Here is a 22968-nt window from a genome sequence, read left to right on the forward strand (position 1 = left end):
CAGAAAGTGCAGCCTTTGGCCTCTGGACTCCGCACGTGGTCCCAGCAGGCCCGGCGTGCACTTGCACATGTCCAGCTCCTCCAGTGCCCTCATTTGAGGGGAGCGGGCATTTAGTGTCTCTTCCCTCGAGGGCCTGGGGGGCTTGGGGAGGTCACAGAAGTCAGGACAGGAGAGGTGCCTGGTTCACGGGGTGGGGAGGGCAGGTGAGGTATATGTAGTCAGGGCAGTTCATCATGTGATCGGTAGAAATCCATCAACACTGTGCCACTGGGTTAATTGCGCAATAACTTAAAAATGATGAGATTGTTCCATAAACATTTATTGGCCACTTTTAAGTTGTGATACAGTTCCCATACAATAAAATTCACTCTCTTAAAGTGAACAGTTCATTTAGTACCTTCACAGGTTGTACGTCCACCACCATCTGGTTCTGGAACATTTCCATCACTCCCAAAAGACACAAGTCTTTTGTCACTCTTAGCGCCGGCGTTTCGTCTTTTGCTCCAGAACAGCAGCAGGGAAGGAGAGTGACCAACCGTCTGGGGTCCCAGGGTTTGTTCTGCAGGCCATGAGGGAGGGTGGGATGGGGCCTGGGCACTGCGGCTACCAGCCTGCTCCCCCCAGGCCCTCATCACCCTGGGTCCTCCTAACCCCGGTTGTTGGCACAAGGACTCCAGTGGCTCCAAGTGCTGCCTGCTCGGACTCTCCACTCATTCCTCTCTGTGTTTGTAGGTAGCGGGACCCAGGTGGTGCCAGAGGCTTTTCTGAGTGCTTTATAAACACTGACTGACTCAGGGGTTTTTTAAATAAATAAATAAATAAAGTTATTTATTTTTTGGCTGATTTGGGTCTTTGTTGCTGCACGTGGACTTTTCTCTAGTTGTGGCGAGCGGGAGCTACTCTTCGTTGTGGTGGACCGGCTTCTCGTTGTGGTGGCTCCTCGTTGCAGGTCACAGGCTCTAGGCACACGGGCTTTAGTAGTTGTGGCACGCGGGCTGTAGAAAGTAGGCTCAGTAGTTGTGGTGCACGGGCTTAGTTGCTCCGCGGCACGTGGGATGTTCCCGGACCAGGGCTCGAACCTGTGTCCCCTGCATTGGCAGGCGGATTCTTAAACACTGCATCACCAGGGAAGGCCCCTTACTCAGTTAATGAGGATCCGTAACATGCACAAGAGCATGAGCTTAACCTATGAACCTAGAGCCTGGCTCGCCGGGTGGGCTCCCAGATCCCTGGTTTTGCCTGTTCGTCCCCCTTTCATCCCCACCACATCACTCTCTCATCTGGACCTCCCCTCTGGGCACCATGGGTTGTTGGAGATGAGTCGGTGGCATAGACGAGGCAGTTTACTGTCAGGTCATGTCCAGGCTGGTGCATCAGGGAGCTGGACCCCAGCCTGTTGCTGCTTCTGTCCTTACAAGCGACTCCCTCATGGAGTCTAGATGCCACCAGCATCTCAGCCGACAGGAGCAGATGGACAAGCCCCTCCTTTCAGGGCCTGTTCTCTGAGTCACACACCCCACTTAGGCTTGTACCCCCTGGGCCAGGACTCGTCCCCTGGCTGTGAGGAAGGCTGGGAAGTGTGGACTTCACACCCGTGTCCCCTGCTTGGCGAGAGCCAGGGTCGGTGACTCGAGACAGAGGGAGGATGCTGGGTCCAGAGTGGGCTCTGCCACGGACAGGGCCTAGCCACTCCTGGGACCGTTTTTGCAGCTCACCTGGAAAGGCCCTCTCAGCAAGGCCCTGGGCCACCTGTGGTGGAATGTGCTTTCCGAGGTCCCCTGAACTTCTGACATGGGGCCCAATGGACAGCACTGGAGTCCCTCAGAGCTCCCCAGGGCCCGAGCCAGCCCAGGGCGCCGTCCCTGGACCAGGCTCCCAAAGGAGCTGCCTTGGCTGCAGGACATGGTCACCAGGCGGGTGTGAGGCCAGCCAGAGCCTTTCCTCCCTTAGCTGAAGGCTCCTGAAGTCTGTGCCCCGCTGTCGGGAGGCTTTCAGAGCCAGGACCTGGAATGAGCAATGACCTGGCCTCTGTCTGTCTACAGGAGGATATTGCAAAGCTGCTGCGGTACGAGTCGTCGGCACTGCCTGCTGGGCAGCTGACCAGCCTCCCAGACTACGCCAGCCGCATGCAGGCCGGCACCCGCAGTATCTACTACCTGTGCGCCCCCAACCGGCACCTGGCGGAGCACTCGCCCTACTATGAGGCCATGAAGTGGAAAAACACAGAGGTGGGTGAGCCAAGGGGCAGGCTTGGCCCCTACCGGGCCTCCCTGCACTTGTCCTTCCCTTGGGGCCAGGTCAGAGGGCGAGGGGGTCTGACCACTGAAGGAGGGTCCCCATGCTCACTGGGGAATGGCTGAATGTGCCCACGATTCGGGAGAGCGGAGCAGTGAGAGTCAGCATCCAGGGTCACAGAGGCCAGGCTGAAGCCTGCCTACTAGTTTGGGTCTTTCTAGGAGGTGACACAGAGATTTCTCTATAAATAGCATCACTGCTTCTAAGATAGAGCCAGAGCCTCCCTGAGAGCCGTCTGTAAACCACTGCGTCCACAAGGCCCAGGAACCCCAGCACCCCCTGCATGGCCCTCAGATGCTGGGCCCAGCCCGCAGCCCCAGCCCCTGCTCCGTGTCCCTCTCTTGTCACGGGCAGAGGGTTCCCCGGGCCTGATGGAAGCCATTTCGGGTCATCACAGGTTCTCTTCTGCTACGAGCAGTTTGATGAGCTGACCTTGCTCCACCTTCGTGAGTTTGACAAGAAGAAGCTGATGTCTGTGGAAACGGACATCGTTGTTGACCACTACAAGGAGGAGAAGTTTGAGGACGGCTCCCCAGGTCGGCTTGCTTCCCTTCTCTCTGGGCACAGGTGTGGATGGTGGCCTGGGGTGCAGGTGAGGCCAGGCAGGCCCAGGGAGCTGGCACTGTTTGCTACACGGCCTCTTCGTTCTGCAACAGTGGGTCTATATGGGGTTTTCTTTTCACAGCTTGCCTTCCTAAGATTGATAAAGCTTAAGAGAATCAGACATTTTAAAGCCCTAACAAAATTATATGGGCCTCAGGCAATCAAAAGTATCCTTTCTGGGGTCCAAATTTATCTGCTTAATTTTAGATGAAGAGTGTTCTGGTAGCTTCTGTCGTTGTGCCAGTGGCTGGCAGGGTGGAGGGAGCCTGCCGATGGGAGCCTATGGGGAGGGAGTTGTGGAGACGGCCTCCAAGCTCACCCTTCTGCTCTCCTGTAGCTGGCGACCGTCTGTCAGAGAAGGAGACAGAGGACCTGATGGCCTGGATGAGAAACGCGCTAGGGTCCCGTGTCACCAACGTGAAGGTGAGGCCTCCCAAAGACGGGCCACCACCCAACCACCATGGCCCTTGGTGACTGCACAGCTGGCCAGCCTGCCGGCTCTGGTTGCTGCTGCTCCTGCATGTGTGCGCTCGTGAGCACGTAGCCACATGTGCCCGGGGAGTTACTGAGGTCGGGCGGGCAAGCTTGGCTTCGCCTCCACTTTGTAGAGCAGTTGGAATGAAGAAAGTGGAAGGTGAGCTGCTGAGGGCCTGGTGGGCAGGCAGAAGCAGAGAGGAGGTGTCCCCAGTTGGCCTCCCCAGGGCCATCCTCGTCCAGGCCTAGAGGAGCTGCAGTGGCTGAGGACACAAGGGCGTACGGTCCAGCTTGGGTTCTCAGTGGGGGTTCTGGGTAGGCTTTAATGAGCTAGGAACCCACTGATCCAGCTCTGAGCTGCAAGAGAAAAGACAGTCACCAGGGAACAGGTGTCACTGGCTGAGGGACATGTTCAGGAGTGGCCCCAAAGGGACAGGCAGGTGTGCAGGGTAGGGAAGGCTGAGAGCAGAGGAGGGCAGACCTGGGGGCTCCATGGGAGGTAGCAGTGGGTCTCTGAGGGAGGCGAGGGCTTCCTGGCAGGGAGCAAGGTGTGTGGCTGGGGTTTCTCTATGTAACACACATATCGTGTCCATGCTTTACAGCAGTGACTCATTTAAGGTGGCCTAGGAGGTAGGTAGAATTCTCGTCCGTATCCTATGAAGGAAACAGGCAGAGCGCTTCCGCAGGTCAGGAAGTCGTGGAGCTGGATCCTTACTGTGCTGCCGGGAAGGGGGCAGCCATGGGCCCAGCAGGCCCAGGAGAGTCTCTGGCGTAAGTCAGGAGGCCTGAAGCCTGTGGGGCTCGGTGAGAAAAGGTGTATTTGATGAAGTAAAGGCCAGAGGGAGCCACAGGGAGCGGTGGGTGAGAGCACCGTCTGCAGTAAAGACGGACACAAGATTGAGGAAGAGGCTGGGCCAGGGGCAATGGGGTGGCCAGTCCTGGCGGGTCTTCAAATAGTTGCTGTAGGACCTGGAAGTGGACCCTGTGAAGCAGAGAAGTGCAGATAACACCAGGCAAGATGGACCTTGGATGGTAACTGATAGGTTAGAAATTGGTAGCTTTGGAGTGTAGAAGAGGAGGGAGTTCCCAAGCAGGGTACTATTCGTTAGCAGGTGATTGGGAGGGAGAGAGGGAGGGAGGAGCACTGCTGGTTGAGGGTATGTCCCTGGAGACCTGCGTTCTCCTGTCTTGTCATTTGGGGAAGCTTTATACCTGGTCAAGACCCTGCCAGGGCCCCTGTCACCCCCGGCCTTGCTTGCAGGTGACTCCTCGGCTGGACACCCACCCTGCTATGATCACGGTGCTGGAGATGGGGGCCGCCCGGCACTTCCTGCGCATGCAGCAGCTGGCCAAGACCCAGGAGGAGCGTGCTCAGCTGCTGCAGCCCACTCTGGAGATCAACCCCAGGTAAGGCTGCTGGCTCCAGGCCTCTTGGGCCCAGGGCCCTTGATGCCCAGGGAATGGGCATGCTCATTTCTAACCTGCCAGGTAATCTTTTAAAATTGTATGTGAGTGTGTGTTCTTTTATTTATAACACATAGAAAGTGCATAAAACTTTTGGACAGTTTGATAAATGTTTATATAAACACTCGTGTAATTGAACTGTATTAAACTATACCTATGTGACATTTAAAAAAACTGAACCTTGCCGACACCCAGACACTCCTGTTTTCCTCCTACTTGAATTCTGTCCCGCTCTCCAGGGAGAACCACAGTCCTGATTTCTGTGTCAGTCACTTCCTCACTGTGCTTTATGGTTTTTCAGCTACTTGTGCGTCATTACACACAAGCTCAGTTCTGCCTGTTTCTGAACTTCACGTGAATGGACCCCTGTGCACAGGTTCCCTTTGAAGCCTTCCTTTCTTCTCTTGGCGTGTGATCAGATGTATTCATCTGTGGGGGTGACTATAGTTTGTTCTTGTTCACAGCTGAATCACAGGGTATGAATCTACTCAGCACAATTATTTATTCTATTTTGATAGACATTTGGGTAGTTTCCATTTGGAGGCTGTTGGGAACACATTGCTCTGAACATTCTTGTCCCCCGTCTGGTGCTGCACATGTGTTTCTCCGGGATGGGTGCCCAGGCGTGAAAGCACCTTATCCTCAGCTGGGCTGAGTAAGGCCCACTGCTTCCAGAGGGCAGAGCATGGGAACCCAGGTCCCTGCAAGTTAGAAGGCTACTGTTCTTTTTTCTGTTGGGCTTTAAAAAAAAAAATTGATTGGTAGTTCTTTATATATACTTTAACAGTTGCAAATATCTTTTCTGTCTTTTCACCTGTCTTTTAAAGAGAATTTCTTAATTTTAATGTAGTCAAATGTATATACATTTGTTAGAGATTTCTTAAGACCCCAAAAAGCATCTATTCCAGACATGAGTTTCTTCTCCTGCATGTCCTTCTAAAAGCTGTATAGTTCTGCCCTTTCATGTTGGTTGAGCCCATCTCTAACTGGCCTGTCTGGGATTGGGGGCTAAGGGGGGGGTTCTAGTTTCATCTTATTCCATGTGAACACCCTGTTGCCCACACCGTTAACTGTGCTGCCTTCTCAGATGAGTATCTCTTGGAAACTTATGTTTTCTTTAGAGTTCTTGTACATTTTTTATAGTTATTTGATGTGTCTTCATTGGATATTTTGAAATTTCATTTTCTAACTGTTGTATATGGAGACAGTTTCTTTTTTGGAAATTGACTGTATACAGCAGTAGTTTTTTACATGAAGTTACATGAACAAGTTACCAAAAACGCTAGAAAATCCATAGTCTCACCCCCACCACAGTCACTGTACCCTATTTGGTATATTTTCTTTTGGACTTTCGTCTTATTGTGGGTTTTGGTTTTTTTATGTAGTACATGCCTAATTTTTTTATTCATCACCTATAAATATTTTTCCATGTTGCTTTAGAACCATTAATTTACTTAAAACTACTGGGGAGTAGGGGGAAGTGCCTTTTCCAGTTTCTGAGCCAAATTACTAGTAACACAATTACTGGGTGAAAAGATCTGAATTGGCTCATGGCTGGCCACAAAGAGCGTTGGACGCCTCTCAAAGGAGCTGTCCTGGTTGGCAGGTTGGCATAATGGGTGCAGGCCTGTGTAATGGGTGCACAGTTCCCAGCTGTGAGTCCCCAATAGAGATGGACGCTGACTGGACACCCCGTTGCCTTAACTAGTTCTGACACAGAAGCAGTTTTGTAAGATAGCTGTGCAGAGTGCTCGTTTCTGTTGCCAAAAGACTCTTATTTTACAGATTTGCTTTAAAATTTGTTAATATATTCTTTCGGTTGAGAATTCTAAAGAACTAAGGGAGTTCACGGTGAACTCCCCGCTCCCCCCATCCCCAGTTTCCTCACGTATCTTCGGAGACACTGTGTGGGGCCTCCTCTGGTACACTTGCTGTGCAGTGTGCTCACCTTGCTTTGTAAAGTGTTTGCTACTCTGAACAGCCCTGTGAGGGGAGGGAATCATGTCGTCTCAGACAGGGACCAAAGACACTCCTGCTGTCCTCTAACCTTTCCCCAGTGCCTTCAGTTTTATCCAACATCAATTTTTGCCGTTCTCTTAAAATTATACCTTATAATTTTGATGTATGTTTCCCACTGTATTTTTTCCTGTGCAGAAAATGTTTTTTTGTAGTCAGTTATTCTTTTCTTCTGACTTCTGGGTTTGTATTTTGTTTAAAAAGGCTTTCCCCTTCCTAGATTATAAAATACTTCTTCCCTGTTTTCTTCGAGTATTATACTTCTTTGCTTTTAATTTTTACATTTAATCTTTGATCCCTCTGGAAATTAATCACATCGGAATCCAACTTGTTTCCTGGGTGCGGCCCAGTTATCCTGTCTTTATGAGGTACTAACGAAATTCCTATATGAATTGGGCCATTTATACATTGTCCACTTTGTTGCACTGAGCTGTTACCTTTTCATTTTCCAGAACTGTTTAATTACTGGAGCTTTATGTTTTAACTGGGACTTCCTCCTCTAACTGCTCTTCCATGTTTACTTTATAAATTTTATACTAGATTTTTTAGATTAAAGGAATCCTATTAAATAAGGAAAGTTTCACTTCTATTTATGGTCCACTTATCCAAGAACTATAACATATGTCTTTTCATATATTAAACTCATCTTTCTTTACCTTAGTAGTGTTTCCTTTATATCAATTTTAGTATCAAAATTTTTGCTGGGTTTTCTGGGTATATAATCTGTAATTGATCATTATGGGCTTTATTTTTTATACTGGACCTATTACCCTTTTTTGCATGTCCTGATAACCCCAACATTTCAGAAAAGTCACTGGAGCACAAAGTTAGAGGCTGTGTGTGCATCCCCAGCCCTGAGCTAATAACTTCTGGTGGTTTCTGTGTTCAGGCACACACTCATCAAGAAGCTCAGTCAGCTGAGAGATAGCGAGCCTGACCTGGCCCAGCTGCTGGTGGATCAGGTGAGTCTGCTGGAGGAATGCGAACAGTAAACTGAGGCATGGGGCTGTCAGCTTCAGGAGGCTCTCTCTTCCTTTCTTCTCTCTCTTTGAGGTCCCTGGGTTGGGATCAGGCCTCGCTCACCCTCCCACTAACAACGAGGTGCTGCCTTGCCTTTCAGATCTACGAGAATGCCATGATCACAGCGGGGCTGGTCGACGACCCCCGACCCATGGTCAGCCGCCTGAACCACCTGCTCATCAAGGCCCTGGACCGACACTGACAGCTGTGAAAGCCCCAGGTCCTCCTGCCCAGGGTTGGGGGGGGGGGTGGATGGGGACGATGACAAAGGACTGGATGCTGCCAATGAGAACACCTACTTTTGAGCTTTATTCACTTAAAATGTATTCTTAGAGTTTTTGTCCAGATTGGGGTGCTCTGGTGACACAACCTCCAAGCTTACAATGGAAGCGGGTACAGTGAGGAAAAGCCTACCTTCCTCTAATTCCAGCTGCCACGGTGGTGGGGAGGGGCAGGAGCACTCAGGACCAGGCACTGGTTTCCTAAACTCTGTCCCTAGCCTTTGGCTGTGTCGTCTCAGTTCTTGGCGACAGGCTGCAGAGCGGAGGTCGCTGGCCAGGCCCCACTCACGTCAGGCTCTCTTCAGCATCACCTCTACCGGGTAATGGTCGCTGATGGCTAGGGCCTGTGGGGAGACAGCCATGAGCACAGGGACACCCAGACATCTAGTACTCTGCACTCATGCTCCTGAGGCCAGTCGGGATTTGGGCCTGGGAAAAGGAGACCAAGAGGCACCCAGGGCCACAGACAAGTGGCTCTTTCAAGTCAATGAAAAAAGCAGGGTCCAGGCCTATGTTCCTGTGTCCCAGGCCCCTATTAGAGCTACGTAACCAGGACACTTACCATCTGGTCACTCAATCCGTATGCAGCTTGGAAGTCAAAGGGAGCAGCTGAGTTGGGAACCACAGCATCTTGGAGCAGAGGTCCTGCAACCACGATCCTGCAGCAGCAGACACAAGAGAAGGTCCCCTTCAGCCCACTGTCTAGCTCTGTGCACTTACACCTCAGATCCCAGCATGTCCCCGATCCCAGCATGTCCCCCCAGCTCCTCTTGGTATGGTAAATGTCACACAGTTCCACTGTTCCCCAACTGCTCTCAAATGTTCCCATGGGGCCAGTCGGGTCCTGGCTCACTGTCACCCCAACACTGAGCTGAGCAACCTGGGCCCCAAACTGCACACCACTGACCAACCTACATACCCCCCAGTGAGTGTTATCCCTAAATGTGCTTCACCCCCAAACTAAGAAATGCTGCTCCTTTCATTCCATTTCCTAAGTGGACTGAGTGAAGCTCAGGAGGGTGCATGTCACAGGGCTTGGGAACCATTTCTGAAGCTGGTCATGGAGGCTCCCTCATCCCTGCCTGGGGGCTCAGTGTGGGCCCAGGCCCCGCTCACCTGTCGTAGGCACAGTGCGTGGATGTAACGGTGGTGTCGGCAGTGTCAGGAATCAGCCACTGGAAGGGGGGGCTCCTGCGCAGGCGGATGGATGACCACTGCGAGGGGGTCACGTAGCTGCAGCCAGCATTGAAATCACCCATCAACATGATGTCCTACCAGGAGACACACACTGGTTGGCCTGGGGCAGAAGGGGGGCCCCAGAGCCCAAGGCTGGGGGTGGGGGTTGCCTCACCTCCAAGTCCCACTTCTGCCAGACATCCAGGTAGACATCATAGAGAGAGTCGATCTCAGCCACCGCATCCGATGGGGCCGCATGCAGGGGAACAATGGCAAACTCCTTGATCTCTGTGGAAACAGGAGTCATACTGAGCCGGTGTGGGCTGGGCTCAGCCAGGAGTTGGGCTGTGGTGGAGGACACATGAGCCAGTCTTCGAGGGTGGACGTTTTCCTAAGTAACTCCAATGTAAGACCAAAGCACAAAGGGTGTGGGCTGCAGCACGAGACAGCTTTCCAGGTGTCTTGGGAAGGGCTGGGCGGGGCACTCACGTGTGAAGGGGGAGGAGAACTTGACCACAGCTGGCTCTCGGCTGAAGCTGTCATTCCTACAGGGCTCACAGCCATCATCGTACTGGTAGCTGTCCAGCACGGAAACCTGGTCGGGTCTGCAGAAGGCCGGGCCAGAGGGCAGTTAGCCTTGGGCCAGGGTGCCAGCTTGTCTTGGTAAAGTCACTTTCTGCCACGTCCAGGTGGGCAGGGGGCCCGGCCTTAGCACCGCATAGACCCACTGGCCTGGAGCTCCTGCCATGTCCCCCTGCCTCTGCACAGGCTGTGAGGCCAGCTCAGAGCCCTGCTCTGTGGCCCCAGTTCTCGCCCCCACACCCGGAGGGGAGGGGCTCACAGGCTCTCTAGACCACACCCCAGCCTCCTGTCGGCACCCTCTGAGGAGGTGACCCAATCTACCTGAACAGGAAGAGGTAGCGCTCCTTATAGCTGTTGCGTCCCAGCGGCTCACTGACCACAAAGTGATAGGTGTTTGGGTCATCCCTGGATTGAGGAAACAAATGTCGCGGTCAGGGTGGGGGGCAGTCCGTGGGGACCCTCCTGCCACCTATATACATCTATAGCAGGGTTCCTGCCCACATCCCTATCTCTGGGGCCTGGCTGAAGTGGCATACCCTCTCCCATCCATGCCTCCCAGGACCGCACTGTCACCCACTGGTTGAGTTTGTCCAGCAGCCTTCCTACGGCCGTCAGGTGGTTGTCTCTGACCTCCTGGATGAGGGCGATATCATAGCGACTCAGGATCTGGGGACAAGGCCACAGTACTGCTAAGCAGGGCAGGCTGGGTGGAGACTGAGGCATCCGAGCCGGCCTGCTGTGAATCACAGGGCCGACCTGCTCCTCCCAGACACCTTCCTGTCACAGCTTGGCCTGGGACTTGCCTGGGACGTGCCAGACATCCCACCACCTCCAGCCGTGGTGGACGGCACAGCAGTGACAAGGACCTGTCCCCTTGACAGACAGGTGGGCTGAGACCAGAGGCTTTCAATCCCCTCCCCCGATCACCACCACTGCCGATCACCCTCAGGACTGACCACTGGCCCAGGGTTCCCAGGGCCTGTTAGAGGGCCCTCCCCTTCCCCCACCCTGAGTCCCCTGAGGACAGGCCAGCCTGGATTTACCTGTACAATGTAGTTGGAGAGGGTAGCATTGGACATCTTGGTCTCCCCGAAAGTCTGGATGTTGAAGGCTGCTATTCTCAGGGACAGGGTCTGCTGCAGCAGGCCAGCCAGGGTGAGTAGCACCCCCATCAGCCTGGCACCCCTCATTCTGGATGAGGAGAAATGTTCACATGTGGGCCTGAGGTTGGCAGACTCAGCACTCTGGCCTCCCTGAGTCCAGCTGCGCAGAACTGGTAGAGCCCAAGGCTGAGTAAACCCTGTCTTTGTGGGCTATGCCGAGCAGGCCAGGGTGAGCCTCTGAGCCCTCTCACCAGCATGCAGAGAGCCAGACACCAAGCGCCAAGTAACAGGCGCTGGATCTTCTCACTCCTCACCTGCCAGCAGATGAGCCCCTGTGAGGGTCGCCAGCCTAGGAAGCCCCTGACACTGTGGGTGGGGCACCAGCTCACCGCCCTCCCCGCTCCGGCCACCCTCCCCTCTGGGATTGGCCAGGGCTCTTCCCAGGGTGGCCACGGTCACCAAGAGGGACTCCACGGGGCTTATGGGCCTGGTACCCACCTTCCACAGGCCACGGGTCACACAGCCCTTGGGGCACCAGGCACACTCACCTGAAACTTGACTTTCACAAAGACAACAGGAATTCTGCCAAGAATCAAGAATTGATACTCTTCGGTGCCAATTTTCTCCTTTCACTGCTTTAAGAAAAAAATTCACAAAGTGTTAAGAAACACAACTGTGAGCTGTTGCAGCTCCAAATCCTCACACAGGGAATGTTCGTCCCACCTGGGGTTTTAAAGGTTTAGGCAGCTGTGACCTTTCCCAGGGCATCACCTGGAGGACACAGAACAATAGTGCTGCCTGTGGGGCTTTCCTAGCAGGTGGGTAGCTGGCATGTGTTTATTTCAAAAGGTACAGGTCCTTCCTGCTGTAAAGAGCACCTGATGTTTGCCCTTGGTTTTAAAAAGTAAAAAAAACAAAAACAGCCAAAGGCTCTGTGTCCTTTGCACATGTTGCTCTCCCAGGGGTGGGGAGCAGATGCACTGGAGGGCAGGGTCCTGGCTACTCCTGGCTGCAGGACTTGAGGTGACCTTGGAGCTAGCAGCCAAAGCCAGACATTCCATGTTGCAAATGGAGCCCATGGTGGCTGCTCTCCCAGGACCCCATCTCTCACCAACTCCAACCCCTGCTTCCTAATCCTTCAGTTGTGACGGCTGCAAGCACCCTGGCCAGGAGTTGGGGCTCTCAACAGGGCGCACATGAGATGCAGCATTGGGGGCTGCAGGGCTGCGGGCACCAGGGAGGGGCAGGGGCTGCAGAGTCCACCTCACTTGCCAGCAAGGCAGCAGGAAACCTTCCTGTGGAGAGCCTGTGCATTTCACGCACAGGTGACAGGAGTGGCTGGGTCATAAGGACACTGTCAGGCAGCAGCTGAGGGTCCATGCCAGGCCATGGGTCCAGTCATTTCATTTGGAATCCTTGGCTTTCCCATTTGTGTTCATTACCTGTGGCTGCTGTAACAAGTCAGCACAAACTTGGTGGCTTGAAACTACAGAAACTTATTATCTAATAATCTTAGAGTCCAGAGTCCAAAATCCATTTCACTGAGCAGAAACAAGGTGTGGCAGGGCTGCACACACTCTGGAGGTGCTGGGGGAGACCCTTCCTGCCTCTTCAGCTTCTGGAGGCTCCGGGTGTTCCTTCGCTTATGGCTGCATCACTTCAGTCTCTGCCTCCATCATTATATTGCCTTCTCTTCTGTGTCGGTTCTCTCCCCTCAAAGATATAGGTTATTGAGTTTAGGGTCCTCCCAGATAATCCAGGCCTGTCTCCCCATCTTGAGATCCTTTTTTGCCGTGTGAAGTTAATAGTTTGCAGGGATTAAGACATGGAGATATTTTGGGGGGTATTATTCAGCCCATCACCCTATCCATGGGGGCTCTGCCCCATTTCGGGGTTGGAGGTTGTGGTCTCCAAGGACAGCCCTGCAACTGGGAAGGCTGGGTCCCTTCCTGGAAAGGAAGGGTCTTGAAGTATAAAGGGGAGTGTAGGGCTACGGGGGCCTGGGGGTCAGGGAGCAGGAGGGGGCCTTAGGGGAAAAGTCAGCAGGAGCCAAGGTCAAAATCAAAGTGCCATGGATGTGGTCAGCTGATCATGAAGTAGGAGGACACAGAGGGATTAAAAACAACTCAGAAAGTAAACCAACTTCAACAAGACCAGAACCCCCTGAAGTAATGAGAACATGCTGACGGACAGCTCCAGCAGTCAGTAGGAATGCCAGTCAGCTCGTGTGTACCCTGATATGGCATCTACAACATGGGGTCATGTGGCCTGGCCCTCAAGCTGCCAGAAGCCCCACTGCAGCCTTTTGCAAAGGTTTGATTGCTGACTCTCCTGTTTAAAATCCCCGAGGCTTCAAGTGTGTCAAAATTCAGACCCCAACCACCAGGCAAGACCATCAATGTATTCAGTGTAGGTGCCTTGACACTTTTCTTCCATAGGTATCTTTTCTGGACACACAGTTGCCAGACCTTTTGAGGGGAGCATGAGAGCAAACCAGTAGGCAGCAGAGCCATGGCTCACACAGAAGACACCCAGACCCCCCAGTTTTCAGCATGTGGGACACGGGCACCTGTTTGTTGGCACCCCTGTCCCCCTCTCAACCAAATGCTGCCCCTTCTCTGGGAGGTGCCCTCCCTCCCCAACCTGTCAGAAGAAAGGTCCCAACGGTGGCCTCATTTGCACAAAGTGCCAAGCTCTACTGCCATATTGGCTGCTCTAAGTCGGGCCCACAAGAGAGGCAGGCAGCACAGCCGGGAAGACCCTGGCCCAGGAGTCAGGGATTTGGGGCCCAGACCAGGCTCACCCACTGCACCTTCAACCACTTTGAACCTCAATATCTTCATCTATAAAATGGGGATAAAACTGGATAAAACTGTCACTGCTTTCCTCTTAGGTTTGTCTTAAGGATCAACAGACATAACATTATTCTACAGAAGAATCATTTCACATCTTAAAAATTCATCTTATCCCTAAGACTAGTAACCTTCTCAGCTGTTATATTTCCATCACCCTTTTAACTTTCCCTCATGGACCTCTTTTCCATTTGTATCAGTCAGCTGTTGCTGTGTAACAAGCAACCCCAGGATTCAATATGTATGGCAGTATGCATTTTTTTTCTCATGCTCACAGGTCTGTAGGTTAGCTGGGAGGGCTCTGCTCCCTGGGCCTCCCTCTGGGTGGGGGAGTAGGCACTGGGCTGAAGGGGCTGCAGCTAGCATATATGATCTTCTAACATGGTGGAAGGTGGAAACTTCCAGAGAGGTGAACAGAAATACATGATGCCTCCAGAAGCCTAGGCTCAAAATCTGCATGATGCCACTTCTGCCCATATTCTTTTGGTCTTAGCAAGTGACAGGGCCAAACCCAACACCAATGGCAGAGTCAGGGGTACACTCCTCCCGCGCCAGGCTCCACAGTGGAGACAGAATGGGTGCCAGGGAAGGGAGGAAGCCCAGTGTTGCTGGCATTTTTCAATATCACATTAGCAGGGAAATGGGTGCAGACGGCAGACCGCTTTCTCTGATCAGGGTGAGCTATTTTTACATCAACCCCGAAAGTCTGCCACACTCTTTAGTTAAACTAAACCTGTTCAGATACAGGAAGGGGAAATGACGCATCACACCGAAGTAATTAAGTCGGGGTCAGGTCTTGAGTTCTGAGGCATTTTAAATCAAAGAATAGGGCTTCCCTGATGGCACAGTGGTTAAGAATCCGCCTGCCAATGCAGGCGACACGAGTTTGAGCCCTGGTTCAGGAAGATTCCACATGCCACGGAGCAACTAAGCCCGTGCGCCACAACTACTGAGCCTGTGCTCTAGGGCCCGCGAGCCACAACTACTGAAGCTCACACGCCTAGAGCCCATGCTCCGCAACAAGAGAAGCCACCACAATGAGAAGTCCACACACCACAACAAAGAGTATCCCCCATTAGCTGCAACTAGAGAAAGCCTGCGCACAGCAACAAAGACCCAACTCAGCCATAAATAAATAAATAAATTTATAAAAAATAAATAAAATCAAAGGATAAAGAGAAAATCCTCTAAGCACTGAAGCTGGGAACACGATAGCTTCAAAGGGACATTTGCCATGTGCAGGCTGTTGGGCTGTGAGGGCAACAGTGAGTGCCACAAGACCCAGTGAGCCATCCCAAAGAATTGCTGGGGGTGGGGGGCGGACTTGCACACCAACATGTGGCCCAGGACAGAGGATGTCCACAGACCCAGAGGGAAAAGGGCACAGAGCTGCAGTTTCTAAACAATGCACTGAATAACCCCCAGCCCACAGTGAACTTGCAGGCACAGCAGGATGCCTTTTACTTTTGAGGAAAATGGTGATACTAAACATCTCTGAACACTTCATGGTTTCAACATCATATCTTGCTACACTCCTTTCCACTATTTCATGTCTGCAAAGCTAGGTTTCTGGCAGTTATTGAAAAAGCAATTACTGTGTAAGAATCAATGTGAAAAAAGCAACAAGGGTGGCAGTGTCCAATCTGATTCCAAGATTCAAGAAGAGCCGATAGGCACACGTTCCACCCATAAATAATTACAGTTACTTAAAAATGAAATGAAAAAAAATTTAAGTTTACATTATTTTCCAAATATCTACTGTAAGTTGCTAGGATGTCAATACTTAACTTGTTTGGACTTATGTATTTAAAAATGGAACTGTTAGGTACTTCTTTTGGCCTATAAGTCCCTTAAAATAATTACTGAACCTTAACTAGAAGTGCTCTGAACTGCGAGTTTGGGAACCTCTAGATCTGACATACACAGTGGGTATGCCCCCCTCCCACTATGGCCCTGCCTCCACCCAGATGCTCAGATACCTGAGGCTCATTTGGGTCCCTGTTTTCTCTCAGCCCCACCCCAAATGCATCCTGAGTCTACAGTCCCCTCTGGTTTTGCAGCTGCGACACCTGTCCTTTGCTGAACACAAGCAAATCTGCCCATTGGTCTCCCTGCTCCCAGAAACTCTCCCCACAATCCCAGTATCCACACAGCATGCAGCACATCTTGTAAATGTGCAATCAGATCACCTTTTTCTCCTGCTTAAAATCTGTCATCGGGGGACTTCCCTGGTGGTCCAGTGGCTAAGACTCCATGCTCTCAATGCAAGGGGCCTGGGTTCGATCCCTGGTCAGGGAGCTAGATCCCACATGCCGCAATTAAGTTCCTGTGTGCCGCAGCTAAGACCCAATGCAGCCAAACAAACAAATAATTTTTTAAAAAAATCTATCATCGGTTTCTCATTGTCCTTATGAGGAAAGCCAGGGCCTACCAGGGCTTGTGCAATGCCAGCTAAGGGCGCTGCTCTGCACGCAGAGCTACCCACCCTGTCATTCCAGTTCAGCTCACCATCACCTCTTCAGGGAGGCTGCCCTCTCCCCAACCCAACCCTCCCACCAGCGTGGTCCCAATGTCATCTTTTCCATGACCCTTATCACTTGTTTTCCTTGTTTTAGTGTTTGCTCTTACTTGCTTACACCGGTTGAAGGCAGCCTCTGGACTAGAACACAATCTGCACAGGAGCAGGGACCTTGTCTATCTCGTCCATGAAACTGACCAGGCCTAAAACAATGCCTGGAAGGTAGAAGGCTCTGTGCTCACCTGTTCCTCACCTCCTGTCCTGCAACCTCCCATGTGAGAGAACGTCCCTTCCTCATGGACCCTCCAGAGAGAACCCAGCATGGTTTCCTCTCCTGAAGCACAGGAGACACTGCAGGGTGTCCAAGTTGCTTCTGGACACTTGGCCTGAGCTGACCAGAAGCTCCCAGGAGCCAGTGGCTGTTGTGTCCTCCCTCACCCAGATTTGACCTGGATTCCTCCTCTCCCCTCAAAAGCGGTTTTTGCTGGCCCCAAGACAGAGCATTTTAGAGGACAAAGGGGCTTCCATCTTTTACTTGAGATAAAAGGCCAATGTCTTTGCTGTGACATTGCTTTAATCCATGTTAGACAGCCTGTGCAGGTCAGCAGTCATCTCTCAGCACAGCCACTGGCCTTGGCCCATGACCCCACCTTAGCTCACCATCCCTCTTGAATTTATTTCTGTTCATTATAAGGAACTCATTAACCCAGGATGGAAAATTTCTCAGAACATGCCTGTGAACTGCTACAATCCACAACAGTTTCAAGGTCAAGCTCAGCACAGCCCCGACCCTGCTCCCTCACCCCCAGTTACGCCAGTGCCCATCATGTCAGTGGAACAGGCAGCACTCGGGTTCCATGGTCCACGAGCCTGAGCAGCAATGTGCACGCCCCTTGCAAATCACAGACAAGCCTCCCTTGGTTCCCCGTCCCACCAAAGGCATTTTCTAAGGTTTATGTTGGAGAGATTAGCATACCTTTAGCCTGAGCCCATAAGCACAAAGTTCCTGTTGCCTGAGACTCTTGAAGATTTCACTAGAGTCATGGAGCTCAATGACTAGACTGCCAATGTGCTGGTAATGTTTCCAACAAGGCTGCAATGGAGAGCGATCCCCAAATTCCCAAGCCCCCTCAGTCTCTCCCAAGTACAAAGAGCCTCCTCAGCAGGCCCCCCTGCCACTGCCCAACGGGTTTACAGAAGGGTTCAGAGGGCCCAGGACAAGGAAGCTCACAGGATAGTGCGAGCTGGTCATGGTGGGGTTTGCAGAGATATTTTCTATTGATCTATCTTCCAGTTCACTAGTCCTTTCTTCAGCTGTCTCTCATCTACTTTTAAATCCACCTACTGAATTTTAAATTTCAGTTATTGCACTTTGAATTTTCATTTAATCTTTTATGAATTCTAATTCTCTGTGAAACTCTCCACCTCACCTATTTCAATATGTTAGTCAGTTATTTTAAAGTCCATGTCTGCTAACTCCAGTATCTTATCTCCTGTGGGTCCGTCACTCTTCCCCCCCACTCCCCTCATCCTGTTTCTCAGTGTACCTAGTAACTTGACAGAGTGTCAGGCACTGTGTGTGACAGATGGTTGAGGATCAGGATGGTGTCTCCCTCCAGGGTGGGCAGCAGAGGGGAAGGCCACCTCAAGCCACTCCAGGGCTCAGCTAACGCTAAACTCATTCCACAGTCCTTGTAAAGTCCAATCTACCTGTGGTCCCCAAAGGTCCAAGCTGAGAGCCTGGTATTTCTTAGGGCCATTCCTCCTTGGCAGGCTCTGAACTCTTTCCTAGCATCATGAAACTGCCAAAAAGCCAGCTGTGCTTTTTTAGCCACTTTCTGCTTCTCTGGCCTCCTTCCTCTCAGGGATCTTGGCCCTCAGGTTCCACTGCCTCAGCAGGCCCAAACCCCCAGCTCAGTCTCCCCAGTCCTGCAAGGTTACGCGGAGCTCCTCTGGCTTCTCTGCCTCTGAGCAGCTGCTCCTGCCCAGCCCCAAAGGGAGAAGCCAGTGGAGGAAATAGGACTCACCTCTTCAAGCTCCCCTCTGAGTTACAGGTGATGGGGTAGTGCTCCAGTCATACAAGCAGATGCTTTCTGAATTATGGTCAGTTCCTTGAGTCCTCATCAGGCACTGGTCTGCTGTAAGCTACTCCATTGCCAGAAGCAGTCTGTTTTCATTACCTGGAATGAGTCACTGAAGCAGAGCGCTGGAGAGGATATGGCTGATAACTAGGCAAGCTGGTCCAACTAGCAGGCCGTGTGGACATCTCTGAGCTATAAATGTCCTGTGCAGAGGTATTCCACCCAATAAGAGGCGGCCAGAAGGGAAACAGACAATCCCTTCCTGCCCGACCAAGAGTCTCTGGGACTGAAGATCTCCATGTCCTGTCTGAAACCCACAGCATTTGTTCTCATCAGCCCACTCCTAAAAGTGAAGATGGCGTAGTGCCAGGACATAGCAATTCTATATTCCATAAATTGTTCTACAGCTCCTCAGAGAATGGAGCATCTGTCCTCAGCTCAGGTTTACTACCTCAATCCTAGAGAAGAAGCCTTGGGGCCTGCAGACTGCCAGCTCCAGGCCTGTTTCCTTTCTGGGGACTCTGCACCCTTAGCCAGATGGGCAATGCTGGTTTCTGAGAACTGTAAGTACCTGCTGTGCTTCCTGCCCAGGACCCGCCACGTGGCTTATCTATAGACACTATAGTTTATTTCACATTGACAGTTTCAACAATGTTTCCCAAAGGGGATCCTGCTTCAGGGCCTTTGCACTGTTCTACCTGAGCACTCTGCCTCCAGATGGCTACATGGTTTGTCCCTCCCTTGACTTGAGCCTCTGCCCAGATGTCACCCTACCATAGCATCCTACTTAGTAGCAGGTTTTGTCCCACTGTTCTATCTCCTTTACCCTGCTTATTTTTTCTTGCCCAACAATCACATCTAACATACAACGTATGGTCAGTCTCATCCCACTGGACGTAAGTCCCACAAGAGCTGGGGCTTATGTAGCAGCGCCTAAACAAGGCCTGACCCATAGCAGGTGCTCACCAACTACTTGCTGAATGAAAAGATGAATGTCAGGCAGGGACTTTCTTGGCAGAACAATGTCTTTAGATGCTCCAACCTCTTCAGCTGCTCTGGTTGTGCCCATTTAAGTGTGAGCATCTCACACAAGAGGAGCCCAACTTGGTCCTCCCTGATGACTAAGTAAAGGAACAGGCTTCTGCCACTGGCCCAGGCTCCTCAGCCTCCACATCCCAAATCCTGGTGGGATGGAGACACGTAACCAAGAGTGATAAGGGAGCACCAAAGTTACAGCTCCTAACAGGAGGGGAGCAGAGGGGAAGGAGGCTTCCCGTGGGGTAAGTGGCCGTCAGAACGATACTCAGGTAAAGCGCAGCCAGATAGCAGAGAGCTCAGAACAACTCTGCCCTGTCATGGAAGTCCCAGGCAAAGGCTGAGGATTGACTCTAGAGAGGAGGTGGTACGGGCCCATCTCCATGGAGAGGAGGGGGCTGCCCATGCCTGAGCCGGAGCCCAGCAGGACTCTCACAAGGATCTATGGCCCCAGGGGCCGATGCCCGTGTATGGTACAGCCCCATGATACAGTAGCCACCACAGCTCTCACCACAGACCCTCAGACCTGAGTCCCAAGTGCAGTGTGTCTTTCCAACTCTGCCTACTCCTTCCTGGATGAGTAGCTAGGGAAGGCTGGTACCATGTCTTCACCACCTCCCCTGGTCACCATGCCTACTAGTCATTAGCCTCTGCTCACCCTCCATTATCTAAGCATCTCTGGACCTCAGAGTATAGGACATTGAGCAATGTGGCCCCACCAGTGAGGAGAAGACCACAGTCCCTGAGCTCCCCTGGGTACTTCTCCCTGCCCCCCACTACCATGGGAAGCTGTGAGCTGTAATGTTCCTATAACTCAGTTTCTCTTGGGGGTGGGGACACGTGCAGTGAGAGCCTGTGGGGGGGGCTCAGTCATGTGAGGAGAAAGGCTCCCACTGAACCATTCTTCCCCCGCACCTCAGCTTCCCCCTACCCAGCCTCCAGGGCAGTCACCTCATCGGGCCTGCTGTGAGGGAAGGGTGCTGTGCTTGTCCTGCCCAGGCCCCCCCCCCGAGTGAGGGCTCCCCAAAGGGCCTGCCAAATGTGGGCAGACATAGGGCCCTGCCCCCACTTCTCTACCCAAAGGTCCAGACACTGCCCCAGTGAGGGGGCCTGAGGCATGTAGATTCCCAGCTACTAGAAGAGAATGTGCCCCCAGGAGAACAGGAAAGGCAGCCGCAGAGACCTCTGCCTCCTCAGGAATCGTTGGGCTCTGGGGAATGGCACTGGATCTCACCCCACTTCTATACCAGCTTAGAAAACATGTCCACTTACCTGTGAGGCTGGCTTTCCAGATTCTCTTCCCCAGGGCCTGCATAAAAGCACAGCCACCAGTCAAGGGACAGGGCCTCAGGCAGGAGCAGCGATGACCTCAGGATGCCAGGAATAAGCCCAGTCCAGCGCCCTCCCACCTGGTCCTCTGGCCAAGGCCAGAGTGGCCTGAGGCAGGTGCCTTGTCGGTCTGGCTCCCCATCGTCCAAAGACTGCTGAAGTTGTAGCAGGCCATAGAGGAGGCCTACACAAATGCATTGGCTGTTTCCTCACTTGGGCTCCTGTGAGGAGGCAGTGATCTTCGCAGGTGCCTCAGCCCACAAATGACACAGTGCGGAAAGCTGGTAAAATGCAAATTTGCTGGGGAGCCAACTCCAGACTGCCACCATGTCACTCCCTCACAGCCTGTGCCATCTTGCTGCTCCCATTCACACGTGACTGGTTTAAAAAGAAGAAAAAAGGGAGCGTTAATAATGTCAGTCAACTTAGCTACAGGGTACCAACTTGTCCTGAAATTTCATCAGGCTGTTTCATTTGTTTGTGTGTTTATTCACTCATTCAAGATGGAGTAACAGGGGCCCTAAACAACAAGAAAGCTGGACAAGAGATGATGTAATGGTTTTCAGTCACTGGATAAGTACAGGACAGTGATCCCAGGGAGAAGGGACACCAACACACTAGGCCCTATGATTTTTGTGTGTTTGTGGCAGGGGGGGAGGGGAGCGGTGTTGCACCGTGCACCTTGTGGGATCTTAGTTCCCCGACCAGGACTGAACCTGGGCCCACAGAAATGACAGCGCCAAGTCCTAACCACTGGACCGCCAGGGAACTCTGGGCCCTATGACTGACCAGCCATAGCTGAGGCAGTTTCTAGGCTACAGTGCAGGGAAGGGAAACTCAGACCTGGCTGTCTCCTGAGTGCATGAGACACTGAGGAGGTCAGGGAGGCCCAGGTGGCTAGAATGTGTACAGCAAAATGTTGGGGAGCAGGGGGCTGTACAGAAAGCAGAGCTCCAGGATCCAAAGAGGATTCCCTCATGTCTTCAGCTAAGGACAAGTCTGTACCTGTGTAAGAAAAACTATGTGAGGAGGCTGGGGCAAGAACCCCTGGAAAGGAGCAGACAGAACAATCCCCAGAGCTCACACAGGAAGGGAATAAACTGTGTTCCCACAAGCCACCATGGAAAGACTTCCTCATTCACAGGGTATTGGGTAGAATCCTCAGAAGGGCATCACCCCTAGTAATGAGGCTAAATTAGCTGTAGACCAAAGGCAGCTCTGGACTACCCTAACTCAGCTCGGGAGCAATCCTCTAAAGGATCAACTGATGCCAAGGAACTTAACTGGGTGCCATACCAAGATTAATACTATTTGAAGGAATACAACAAAACCCAGCAACCAACAACATAAATTTACAATGTCTAGTAGCCAATAAGGAAATTGCCAGGTCTATCGATCAGGGTACAGCCAGGGGACAGATACCACATGGTATTTTAAACAAGGGAAGTTTATTATAAAGAATTAACTATTTATAGGGAATTAGCTAAAAGGAACCAAAAGAGAACCCTACAGAATACCCTAGGGTGAAGGGAAGTATACAAGAGAACGACTCAGAGCTGCGAGATCACAGCTCACTGGATGGTGAAGTTTACTGGGCTGTCCCAGGCCAAGGCTGGGAACTGAAAGCCACCTGAGAGGGTGCCAACAGAATTAGCTGGGAAGCTGTCTGCAGAGAGTGCTAGGAAGTCACCAGGGTGGAGGTGCTGATGAACTCACTAGAGAGCTGCCAGGAGGCCAGCTGGGGTACCCATGGAACTTGCCTGGGTTCCATGCAAGTGCCTACCCCCTTCCAAATATATAAAGAGCCTCATCGCTGGCACCCAGGCCAGTGCTGCTGAATTTGCAGCTAGGAAGCTGCCTGAGAAGGTGCCACAGAAATTCACCGGGGGTGAGCTGATGTCACAAAACAGGAATGAGCAAAGCACAAAGAACCAGAATGACAGGCCCTTTCTCCTCCAGCGCCCTCCACTGACAAAGGTTAGTATCAGGCTAGCTGGCAAGAGAGGAATGTTCCAGCATCACAAGCCGGCGATGAAGGGTGGATTGACAACTGCTATACCAGGCATGTGAAAACAGAAGAAAATATGACTTATGACCATAAGAAAAAGCAATCAATAGCAACTGACCTAGAAGTGACAG

General features: G+C 52.1%; 2 protein-coding genes across 11 annotated transcripts in view; one reads left to right on the plus strand and one right to left on the minus strand.

Annotated features, from left to right (window-relative positions):
- TRAP1 (TNF receptor associated protein 1) overlaps positions 1-11902 on the plus strand; it is a 48690-nt gene extending 36788 nt beyond the window's left edge. The window contains exons 13-19 of one of the 2 annotated variants that reach the window (XM_060285728.2): positions 2043-2228; positions 2693-2831; positions 3236-3321; positions 4634-4779; positions 7742-7814; positions 7973-8092; positions 8742-11900. In XM_060285728.2, coding sequence (XP_060141711.1) covers positions 2043-2228; positions 2693-2831; positions 3236-3321; positions 4634-4779; positions 7742-7814; positions 7973-8074 — 732 coding nt within the window. In that variant the 3' untranslated portion in view covers positions 8075-8092; positions 8742-11900. Of the gene's footprint in view, positions 1-2042; positions 2229-2692; positions 2832-3235; positions 3322-4633; positions 4780-7741; positions 7815-7972 lie in introns of both variants that reach the window. The other variant, XM_030848522.3, reaches the window with a different exon arrangement.
- Positions 169-22968, minus strand: part of DNASE1 (deoxyribonuclease 1) — a 35960-nt gene continuing 13160 nt past the window's right edge. For 2 of the 9 annotated variants that reach the window (XM_070043764.1, XM_030848529.2), the window contains exons 2-12: positions 20773-21207; positions 18412-18668; positions 11563-11649; positions 10955-11102; positions 10489-10577; positions 10233-10316; positions 9819-9934; positions 9505-9617; positions 9270-9424; positions 8716-8812; positions 8164-8497 (exon numbers count right to left, since the gene is read on the minus strand). In XM_070043764.1, coding sequence (XP_069899865.1) covers positions 8444-8497; positions 8716-8812; positions 9270-9424; positions 9505-9617; positions 9819-9934; positions 10233-10316; positions 10489-10577; positions 10955-11101 — 855 coding nt within the window. In that variant the 5' untranslated portion in view covers position 11102; positions 11563-11649; positions 18412-18668; positions 20773-21207 and the 3' untranslated portion in view covers positions 8164-8443. Of the gene's footprint in view, positions 4355-8163; positions 8498-8715; positions 8813-9269; positions 9425-9504; positions 9618-9818; positions 9935-10232; positions 10317-10488; positions 10578-10954; positions 11650-18411; positions 18669-20772; positions 21208-22968 lie in introns of those variants that run through there. The other 7 variants (XR_011376767.1, XR_011376766.1, XM_060285729.1 and 4 more) reach the window with 7 other exon arrangements.

This window comes from Globicephala melas, chromosome 15 (genome assembly GCF_963455315.2).
Source record: "Globicephala melas chromosome 15, mGloMel1.2, whole genome shotgun sequence".
NCBI classification, from domain to species: domain Eukaryota; kingdom Metazoa; phylum Chordata; class Mammalia; order Artiodactyla; family Delphinidae; genus Globicephala; species Globicephala melas.